This window comes from Megascapheus bottae, chromosome 31, assembly GCF_031878675.1.
Source record: "Megascapheus bottae isolate mThoBot1 chromosome 31, mThoBot2.hap1, whole genome shotgun sequence".
Classification (NCBI taxonomy): domain Eukaryota; kingdom Metazoa; phylum Chordata; class Mammalia; order Rodentia; family Geomyidae; genus Megascapheus; species Megascapheus bottae.
This window is the reverse complement of record NC_143539.1, coordinates 5,693,454-5,704,459: the sequence shown is the minus strand read 5'-3', so window position 1 is coordinate 5,704,459 and position 11,006 is coordinate 5,693,454. Positions and strand designations below refer to the sequence as shown.

The 11,006-nt window shown below is 57.1% G+C and overlaps 1 protein-coding gene across 1 annotated transcript in view; it reads right to left on the bottom strand.

Moving 5' to 3' along the window:
• Positions 1 to 3,207: 3,207 nt before the first annotated feature.
• The window catches only part of Grik5 (glutamate ionotropic receptor kainate type subunit 5), a 47,306-nt gene continuing 39,507 nt past the window's right edge, over positions 3,208 to 11,006 (bottom strand). Inside the window, exons 16-20 of the mRNA XM_090322829.1 lie at positions 9,046 to 9,211; positions 8,164 to 8,389; positions 6,889 to 7,017; positions 6,597 to 6,718; positions 3,208 to 4,088 (exon numbers count right to left, since the gene is read on the bottom strand). Coding sequence (XP_090178955.1) covers positions 3,663 to 4,088; positions 6,597 to 6,718; positions 6,889 to 7,017; positions 8,164 to 8,389; positions 9,046 to 9,211 — 1,069 coding nt within the window. The 3' untranslated portion in view covers positions 3,208 to 3,662. The remainder of the gene's footprint in view (positions 4,089 to 6,596; positions 6,719 to 6,888; positions 7,018 to 8,163; positions 8,390 to 9,045; positions 9,212 to 11,006) is intronic.

The following is an 11,006-nucleotide window of genomic DNA, read 5'->3' as shown; positions in this document are numbered from 1 at the left end:
CCGGAGGGGGGGCACGAGTGAGCAAAGAGGATCCTTCAAATTGAGGGGGGTGCTGAGGAGGGGAGCATAGTCTTGGGCTCCCCCCCTCCCCGTGTGCGCCTCTGCAGAATGGCGGAGCTATCCAATGAGATACCATGTGCAAGAGTCACAGAACTCACAGCCGGGACACAGCGGGAGGCCCACGAAATGCCCAGTCTCCCCCATCGGGCACTACCACCGCCCACGCGCGCGTGACAGGGCCACAGTCACATTCCGGCACATCCCAGCCCTTCCCCTCACACAGGCTCACACACTCAGGGCATTCCATCAGGGCACGCCTGACCTTCACCATCTCACATAGACACCGCACAAGCTGAGAATCCACACCCGTCCCTCAGTCCTGTTGCACAGGGACAGGACCCACTGGGCCTCCAGACACGCTGCAGGAGCTCCTGTGGACACAACTGTGTGACCGCATGTGTTAGACACATCTCACATGTGGCTCACTAATGTGTCTGGGCACATGCAAAAGGCCACCAGGCAAAATTAGCAAACCTGCTGTGAGGGACAGCCAGGTAGTGTGCTTACCGCATGGTAATCCACAGGATCAAGCCACACAACGCTGTCCTGCTCCCCTCACTCTGCACATCACCGTGCCATCACGTACGCCTGTGTGGCACCCCCAAACACATCCGCAGTGCCTTCACCCACACAGCACACCAGTAACATGGTATGTGTATGTGCACACATGCACACATGCACGCACACACACACACACACAGCTGGCACCCACGTCCCGGGCCTGTCATGAATATACACCTCCATCAGTCACCACACCCAGGACTGAGGCTCCCCATCCAACCCTGTCACCATGTTCTTCCCTGAGGACTACTCTAGCTTTTCCCTGGGGATGGCAGAAAGGGTGTGTGTGTGTGTGTGTGTGTGTGTGTGTGCGAGAGAGAGAGAGAGAGAGAGAGAGAGAGAGAGAGAGAGAGAGAGAGAGAGAGAGAATGAACACCTGCCTTGTGATTTTTCAGAATGGGTCCCCTCCCCACCTATGTGAATGGAGGGGTGAGGGACATAGGCAAGTAGGCTTTCATATGGGGCCCGTGGACGAATGAAAACTTGGCCAGGGAAAGGTCTGACAGGCCCATAGCTAGAGTCAATGCTACACAAGAAACAGGCACAGAGATGGAAAGACAAGGTGACAGATGACCTTGGACAGAGCCAGAGACAGGGTCAGGGTAGCAAACAAGGAAGTGCCCTTAACGCCACAGCCTTATCCTAATCCTTTTCTGTGACCTATCCCCATCCCTCGATTCCTTGTTGCCATGGTAACAGGAAGGCTAACTGCAGCAGCAAAGGAGGCTGGGCCTGCAGACCAGGCTGTTGCCATGGAGATTAGGAAGGGATGAGAGAAGGAGCCATATCTTTTAACCCAGGTGCATCAGCTCCCAGACATCCCCTCCCCAGCTTTGTCCCCTTCCCCTCGAGGAAGAGCTTGGCCACATTCACCCCTTCCCTTTCTCGACATCTTGGCTTACGAGGTTGGGCCTGGACCATGGAGGATGAGATTGGAGAGATAAAGAAGGCTGGAGAGGTGGGGGCGGAGTGGGGAGTCTAGATTCCAGGAGATTTAGACTCTCCTCCTACTCTACAGCTGGCTTAGGGGAGGAGGTCTGGGGGCCCCGTATTCCGTCCTCGACAGATTGAGATCCCCCTTTTCCTGCATTCCTCAGATGTGAGCCTGGCTAGACTGATGACTGCGCATCCTGCTCCCAGCACAAGGCTCTGCGCAAGTAGGGGGAGGGAAAGCCTGGGAAGGTCACAGGGATGGAGAGAGACAGGAGAGCTCGGTAAGAAGAGAAAACCAGACAGACCTGGTCCAGAAAGAGACAACTATAGACAGAAAGAAGAGAGGTGGAGAGCGCTGTAAAGGTAGGGATGAGGAAACGGAGGCTGCAACACAAATACACAGTGAAGGTGACAGGGCGACATCGCTACTTAGAAAGCCATGAAGAGATCAGGGTGGCCAACCTGGGGGAAGGAGTGGCTGAGACATGAGGAGATACCCCGAAGAAGATCAGCCTCGTGGCACGGGACAGTGGAAAGGGCGAGTCCACGTTCTAGGCACCTCAACAGTAAGAGACAAGACACGTTGGTGTTGTTTGTGAAGGATGTACATATACACGCACACACACACACACACACAGCAAGTGTCTTGGACACGGAAGTGGCTTGATGTGGGGGTGCTGTGTGCACATGGGGGTATCTTGGGGTGTCAGCAGCCACCTGGAAACTTCACAAAGGTAGGGAGACTCTGGAGAGGAAAAGCAGGCCAGCATCTGGTGCTGAACGGACAGCTCCCCGCTGCCGCAGGCCAGCCTGGGCTCCCCCAGCTCTCCGGAGCTTGTCTGTCTGGCTTTCCCCAGGGTTCCATTCCCCCCCCCCCAGTCCTCCCCACTTCCTCTTCTCCAGTCTTCCTTGTCCCTTCCCCCCCTTCACTCCTCCCTTCCACTCTGTCTCCCTTCTTCATCTCTCCCCCATCCCTCCATCTCTTCCTTTCCTGCAGGGCCAGCCTCGTTTTGGCTCTGGCTGTGTGACCTTCACTCGTCCTTTCTCAGCTGCAGTTTCCACAGAAACTGGAGGTGGAGGAAGGGCGGGGAAAGAAGGCAGACCCACCCTGGGGCTCCCAGCCTCCTCCTCCCTCATCCAGACCTGCAGCCTCCACGCACCCCTGCCCCAAGGGATTCTTCTCTTCCTCTCTGGGGTGGGAGGGTGGGGAGGGACGGGTCCACCAGTTGAAGATGGCCTCGTGGACAAATACACAGGCAGCCACCACGAAGGGAATCACCGGGCACACCCACCCACCCACCCACCCACTCAGACCCCCAGCATGGGGGGGGGGTCCCCATTTCAGCACGGTGAGCGGACAGCTCCCTGCCTGCCCTTCCCCCAGCCCCATCTGGCTCCCCTCTTGGTGTCTCCGCCCCCCCCTCAGGTCCCCGCATCTCCCCATCTGTCTCAGGGTCTCTGTCGCAGTGAGAGAAGGTCAGTGGGGGGGGCAGCTGCGGGGACCTGAGCAGACTGGGGGGGGGGTTGCAAATGGACCATGGATTCTCCGAGGACGGGGTGGGGGTGAAACCTCCCTGTCCTCCACCCCAGCCCCAGGAAATGAGACCCAACTACCCCCAGGTTTGGGGAGGTTTTGTTCTTTTTTTTTTTTTTTATTCCAACAGGGACTGAGATGTGTCAGGGGGAAGGGATGGGGGCCCAACTGACCCCCGCCCTGAGGGGGAGGGTCTCATAGAAATTCCAAGGTCTCCCCTCGCCCCCCCAAAAGAAAACCAGAGAAAGAGAAGAGTGGAGGGGCACCGGGGAACACCCGTCTGTCCTGAGGCCCTTCCCGTCTCCACCCGTGTGGAGGGCCGCGTCCACGTCGGGGGGCGTCCGAGCAGTCCCAAGGTGGGGGTCCGCCCTCCGGGACGACCCTCTTCCATCGCTCCCCCACCCCCGTTCGTCCCCAGCCCGGGAGTCCTCGGCTCCTGCGCTGCGCTCGGCCGCCGCCGCGGGGCGCACGCCGGCTCCCGCCGGGGGCGTCGGGGGCGCGGGGGCCCCCAAGTCCGGTCCTCCCCCCCCCGCGGTGGGGGAGGGGGCTGGGGCTGCGGCGGCCCCGCCCATGGTCACTCGTGTTCGGCCAGCTCTCGGGGCACGGCGGGGCCGGGCCGGGGCCGAGGGGGGCTGGCGGCCTCGGCGGGGGCGCCCAGGGCGCGCGCGGGGACCCCGGAGCCCGAGGCCCGCAGCGCCTGGATGCGGCGACACTCCTGGCAGACGCGCACGTGCGTGCAGGGCGCGGGGGGCCGGGGCCCGCCGGGCGGCCCGGGGTCGTCCAGGAGGCGCTGGGGGCCCCCGTGCGCGCCGCCCGCCTCCCCGCCCGCGCCCGCCGAGTACAGCTTCCCGTTGCTGAGCCGCATCTCCCGCACGGCCCGCAGCGACAGCAGCGCCCGGCTCGGGCCGCCGCCCGGGCGCCGGCGCCGGCGGGAACGCGAGGTCTTGCGGCAGGACACGGCGTGGCGCAGCTCCTGCAGCATCTCCTGGCACAACGACACCTGGGGCGGCGCGGGGCGGTCACCGTGGCCTCCCCGGGCCGCCCCGCGCCCACCCCCCGCTGCGGCCCCTCCGCTCCCGCCCCAGCTCTGCCGCCACCCTTCCCCTGCTCGTCCTTGAACTGCCCTCCTTCTCCTCGCCAGGCTTCCACCGTTTTCCTCTTATGGTGGCTACGCTCGTTTTCTTTTATTTATTGGTTGTGTGTGTGTGTGTGTGTGTGTGTGTGTGTGTGTGTGTGTGTGTGTCGGCTCTGAGGCTTGAACTCAACACCCTGGACATTCACTGTCCCTGAGCTCCACCTCTGGCCTTTCCTGAGCAGTTTATTGGAGAATAAGTGGCTCAGGGCTTTTCCTTCCTCTGCTGCCTTGGAACCACAATCCTCCTGAGGAGCTAGGATTTCAGGTGTGAGCCACCAGCATTCTCCTGACTACCTACTCTTGTTTTCTGACTTACCACTAGCCCTCCTCCCTTTCTCCTTAGTTCCCCAGTTTCTGCCCTGTATTTGTTGGATCATCACTGCAAGACATAAGAGCCCACGGAGTGGCAAGTGCTGCTTTGGGAACGATTGGAGATGCTTTTGTTGCTCACTGAGGTAGCACTTCATTTGGCCTAATGGGTACAAGGCCCTAGATTCCCCCTCCCCTCCTCCTCACAGCTCCAGCCTTCCTGGAGGTTATAGTCACATGGGCAGAGATAGACAGGAACACATACACAAGAGGGCGGAGGGTGAGGGAGAAAATTAAACATGGAATAGAGGCAGCGACTGAGGATGGAAGTGATGCTGGATTCCGAGACAGGGCCGTAGTGGAGAGGCCCCATACATAAAGGGTGAGTCTTGTGGAGACCTTGGGGAAAGTTTCTGGGTAGACACAGATCAGGGCAAAGGGGCAGAGGTGGAAGGAGCTTGGCAGATCTGAAGACACCCAAGCAGGTCAGGGAAGCAGAGATAGGAGTGTGAGGGGAGAGAAAAGGGTGAGGCTGGAGAAGCAGGGGTCCAGGTAGGGTAAAGCCCTGCAGTCAAGCAACAGTTTTGCAAGGGTTGGGCAAAGAGAGGAACATCTGGCCTGAACATCTGGAAGGTCAGGGTTCCCTTGAGGCCATGGGACACATACCATAATGCTATATTAGACACCCAGGCTGGGATGTCAGCTATGGGGCTGTCGTTTCAAGCCTTGGGCTCAAGGGGGGAGACATGGTTGGAGGTGACCCCTAAGACCCCCCTCTCCCCCTCCCTGCTAGCCATGTCTGGTAGTTATGGAATCCCCTCTGACAGTGTTATCAGGTGGTCTGAGGGCCCACAGCACATGGCCAGGCTGGCTGCCATCTTGGTTTCTGCCTTGCTAGCTCTTAGATCACTTGCTCTGGGAAATGTCAGCTACCATGGCAAGTGGAGAACAGTCAGGCAGCCCACAGAGAGGTCTTCCTTCGAGGAATACAGGCTGCCTGCCAACTGCCCCGGAGTAAATCCATTATGTGTTTTATTTCCTGTGTCTTAGGATGTTTGGCCTCTTAAAGTCTTGCAGGCTGGTGAGAGTGCCTCTCTCTCCCAGAGCAGGCCAAATCCTAGGAGCCTTAAGAGCTCATTTACCTTCATGGAAGTTGATGTAGTGGCATGTCTACAATCCCAGCTATTTGGGAGGAAGACTATGGTCCAAGAACAACCAAGGCAAAAAATTAAAAAAAAAAATCCTTATCTGCTGGGCACCCGTGAGTCACACTATATCCTAGCTACTCAGGAGACTGAGATCTGAAGATTTTGTTTTGAAGCCAACCTGGGTAAGAAAGTCCTTGAGACTCATCTCCAATGAATCACCAGAAAACGAAGTGTTGCTGTGGCTCAAAGTGGTAGAGTGCTAATCTCGAGCAAAATGACTCAGGGACAGCACCTAGGCCCAGAGTTCAAACCCCAAAAGACAAAAACAAAACAGAAACAAAAAACAGGGCTGGGAATGTGGCCTAGAGGTGGAGTGCTTGCCTAGCATGCATGAAGCCCTGGGTTCAAATCCTCAGTACCACACACACAGAAAGAGCCAGAAGTGGCGATGTGGTTTAAGTGCTAGAGTACTAACTAGCCTTGAGCAAAAGAAACTCAGGGACAGTGCCAAGGCCCCAAGTTCAAGTCCCAGGACTGGCCCAAAATAAAAAACAAAAACAAAAAACTTTATCAGAAAAACAACTAAAGCAAAAAAGGGTAGGTGTGGCTCTACTGGTACACTGGGCTGGCCTAGCAAGCCCGAGGTTCTGGGTTCAAAGCCTAGTACCTCCAAGAAAAAAGCCCTGGGAAGAATCCACCAAGAGGGACCTCGCTCCCTCCTTTCAGCCCCCAGTTCTCTCTTCACCCGTTCTGTCACCGGTGCCCTGAGACTGTCCCTCTCTGGAGCTCTGAGCACCTTAGGCCCAGGCCTTCCTCCTGCACTTCTCCTCTTCCTCTGGGTCTCCCCCACCCAGGTACCAATCAGGATCCTCGGGGTTCATATTCCCACCCTCACCCCCTCCACGAAACTCCTCACCTCCTCAGACTCTGCTGACCTCCTCGTGGACCAGATGAATTCCATGACGGCCACGAAGACGGCGATGATGAGGCCACAGATGAGCACAACAAAAATGCCGCCAATGTTTTCCATGCCCAAGCCTGGGGGCGGAGAGAGCCAGGAGGGCGGGCTGTGTGTGGGCCTGGGACCCGGGGCGCTGGGCGGGGCCTGGGCCAGGGGCGGGGCGCTGGGCGGGGCCGGGGCGGGCGCTGGGCGGGGCCTGTGACGGGGGCGGGCGCTGGGCGGGGCCGGGGGCGGGGCCGGGGCTGACCTTTAGCTCGGTGGTCCTCCTCCTTGGGGCACCGGCCTCCCTCCCACCACTTGCGCTTCAGGATCTCCAGCCGGTTGTTCTCCTGGAGCTGCAGGATGGCCAGCGTGATCTCATCCCGGAACGGGGAGCCTGGCCGGGCACACCAAGCAGATTGGCCATCAGGGCTCCTTCCCTGACTTTCTTGGCCCCGCCCCAGGCTCAGGATCATCCCCGTGGTCCCGCCCTGCCTCCCTTGCTCTTGTTTGTTGGTCGTGGGCCTAGAACTCAGGGCCTGGGCCCTGTTTCCTAGCTCTTTGTGCTCCAGGCTAGCCTTCTACCATTAGAGCCACCGCGCCACTGCCGGGTTTTGGATGCCCAGGAACTTTTCTGCCCCGTGTGGCTTCAAGCCTTGGATCTCAGGCTCCTGAGTGGATTACAGGAGTGAGTCACAGGTGCCTGCTCCTCTTGTTCTCTTTCTTAGAGTGGTACTGAGGTTTGAACTCAGGGCCTGGAGCCTGCTTGGCTTGGCTGACTAACCTGGCACTCTACCACTTGAACCACCCCCCCAGGCTCTTTCCAAGACAGCAGCTGGAGGAGAGTCTTGAGACTGCTTTGACTGACTACTCCTGTGGCATGCAGACACGGGTGGAATGAGGCTCACTTGGCCTTCAAGGGCCTGCATTCACGGGCAGCTTTGCACAGGCACCCTGCCATACCCACACTGGCCTCCTAGCGGGCCCCCAAATCCGCCAAGCAAAGTTCCACTGAAGGACCTTTTGCATCCACCTCCCAAGCTCCTGGTCTTGGCTCACACTCTGGCTCCACAGGTGTCTGGCTGCCTGCACCTCTTATCCCCAGTCAACCACCAGAAAACAGGAAGTGGCACTGTGGCTCAAAAAAAAAGGGGGGGGCTAGAGCATTAACCTTGAGCAAAAGAGTTCAGGCCCTAAGTTCAAGCCCCACGACTGACAAAATAAATAAATAAATAAAATGTGAAGCATGTAAAACCAGTCCCTCCCTTTTAAGGGTCCTTGGGTGCATGGAGGAGGTGGGCAAGCCTCTCTGTCCATATGTATTGAGCTACACGAGCCAAGTTTCTGGGGATTTTCTCAACAGCTCTGTGTGGCTGAGTTGATTATTTCTAGCCCCATTTTTTTGTTTTTGTTTGATTTCTTTGGCAGGTCCAGGGTACAGAGGTGATGACACCTGCCCAGGAAGGGCCTGCCCCAGTCCAGACCTGCTCCCACACCTCTGTGCAGATGCACGGGCCCTCAAGAGGTTCCCCCCACGCCATACCCAGCGGCATGCCGATGCCGTAGCCCTTGGTGTCGAGGAGGCCCCCGATCTGGGTGAGGTTGCAGTTGAGGCGTCGATGGTACTCGTTCATGGTAGACTCCAGCAGGAAGGCATAGCGGGAGTTGAGGACGCGGGCGATGCCCTCTTCCGTGCTCTTGACGAACACACTGGGCTGCTTCGACTGCATGTAGTTCCACATGCGCTGGTACGTCTGGTACCGCGAGTTCTGGGCAAAGAGATCACAGGGGAAAGCAGGTCAAGGGCCCTTGCACCTCCCCTCCCCGCTGCCCCCCCCAACCTGAGAGAGAAGGCATAGACAACTAAGACCAGCTCCAAGTCACCCCCACATCCCTCTTTCTAAAAGACCCTCAACTATTCACTGGCTCAGCTCCTCTCAGTCCCCTGGGGTCTCACCTCCTGCCTCTTCTCCCCCAGTCCCTCCACCCAGATGCCTAGCCAAGCTCAGTTACGGCTTCCCCAAAGCTAATCTACTCCAACTTGGCCCAGTGGGGCCTTCTGGTGGTCAGTGGTCATCTCTGGTTCCCATGTGCAGGCTCCGGGTCACGGAGCCACATTGGCCTTTGAGGTCTCAGAGCCTGGCTGGCCTTGCCACAGGGTTCCTCCCTCTCTTTCCCCATCTCTGCAGATACCCAGGGACAGGCTCCTGTCCCCATGTGGGTTTTTCCTCTCCTCTGCTGCCCACATTCCCAGGCATGGCTTTCCAGCAGCCCCTCACTGGACACCAGTGGTTCTGTGCTGCCAGCACGGACGGATTATACTACTTCCCACATCAGCACTCTACCTCTGCCCTGCCCCAGCCATCCCTCCAGCCCCACCTGGAGTGATCCTGTGCACCACGTGGGGGCGGGGGCGGGGGGTCACCTGGAAGAAGGTCATGGTGGAGCCGGCATGGATGGTGCCGTACTCGATGTTGGTCTGGTCGGCCAGGTCGTCGGCCGACTCCACAGGCACCTCCATCCGCTGCACCGTGAGGAAGGCGGCCAGGTTGGCCGTGTAGGATGAGATGATGATCAGGGTGAAGGCCCACCTGGGGGCAGGAGGGGTGCGCTGTGAGCAGAGCCTGCGACTGGGGGTTCCTGCCCCCCCACCCCCATTTCCTCCAACAGGCAAGGGGCTCAGTTGCTGCTGACCAGTGAGTCCTGATCAGACTCGTGGGGGTTAAGAATTGTTTCTGGAGACTTCTACTACCAGGTGGAAGGATAAAGTTGGGGAAATAGCTGGAAAGTGGACAATCAGAAACTATACATATTTTTTTGTCGGTTATGGGGCTTGAACTCAGGGACTAAGTGCTGTCCCTGAGCCTGTCCTACTCTCAAGGCTAGTGCCCTACCACTTGGGCCACAGCACCACTGCTGGTTTTTCAGTGGCTAAATGAAGAGTCTCACAGAAACTTTTCTGCCTAGGCTGGCTTCGAACTGTGATCCTCAGATCTCAGCCTCCTGAAGAACTAGATTGACAAGTGTGAGCCACTGGCCTGGCTTCAGAATTTATTTATTGCCAGTCCTGGGGCTTGAACTCAGGGCCTGGGCACTCCTCAAAGCTAGTGCTCTACCACTTGAGCCACAGCACCACTTGAGGCTTTTTCTACGTGTGTATGTGGTACCGAGGAATTGAACCCAGGGCTTCATGCATGTTAGGCAAGCACTCTACCACTAGGCCACGCTCCAGGCCTCAGAAACTATTTAAAGGAGGAGAAAAGTCATCAAAGGACTGTAATTCCCCCTCAAGGAAAGAAAAACAAAGAAAACTTTGTCCTTGTCCAGGATATCAGGCTGTAAGTTCATTTATAGGAAGAAAACCCAGAGAGACCAGCAATCCTGCAGAGTCAGGGATCAGACACAGGGCAGGGGAGGGGAGAAGGAAGATGGCTGGAATCCATGGGACAGAACACTCCAGGGGAGAAAGCTGCATAGAGAGAGGGTTCCAGGGACCCGGGGTTTCCTTTAGTCTGTGTGTGTGTGTGTGTGTGTGTGTGTGTGTGTGTGTGTGTGTGCATGCGTGCACACGTGGAGTGAAATGCCATGATACCACACAAGGAAAATCTCTCAAGTAAGGAACAACCCTGGGCATCATGGAGGGATCTCTCTAGCCAGAGTAGAGACCTCAGTAAACAGAGGAGATGTTCTGTAGAAAGTCAGAAGTGCAATGATAGAGACTTCAAGACTCTCTAAAGAAATATTCCAACCAGATAAATAATGTGAAACTTATCATGTCTGCCACAGAATTTAAAAAAATAGCCATATAAGTGGGGTGATGGCGAATCACACCGGTCATTCTAGCTACTCAGGAGCCTGAGATCTGAGGATCATGGTGTGAAGCCAGTCCAGGCATCCCAATTAATAATTAAGCACAAGAAGAAGAAGAAGGAGGAGAGGAGGAGGAGGAGGAGAAGGAGAAGGAGAAAAGGAAGGAAGGAAGGAAGAAAGAAAGAAGGAGGAGGAGGAGGAAGAGGAGGAGGAGGAAGAAGAGGAAGAAGAGGAAGAGGAGGAGGAAGAGGAAGAAGAGGAGGAGGAGGAAGAAGAAGAAGAGGAAGAAGAAGAAGAAGAAGAAGAAGAAGAGGAGGAGGAGGAGGAGGAGGAGGAGGAGGAGGAAGAGGAGGTCAAAAGACTTGCTGATGCCACTCTGCTGGCTTGGAAGATGGAGGAAGGGGCCATGAGCCAATGAATGCAGGAAGCTTCTGTAAGCTGGAAAAGGCAAAGGATGGGACTACTCCCCCAAGTCTTCCTCCAGAAGGAAGAAAACCTCACCAGCAACGTGATTTTAGCCCAATGAGGTCTATCTTGAATTTCTGACCTCCAGAACTAGAAGAGAATCTACAGTTA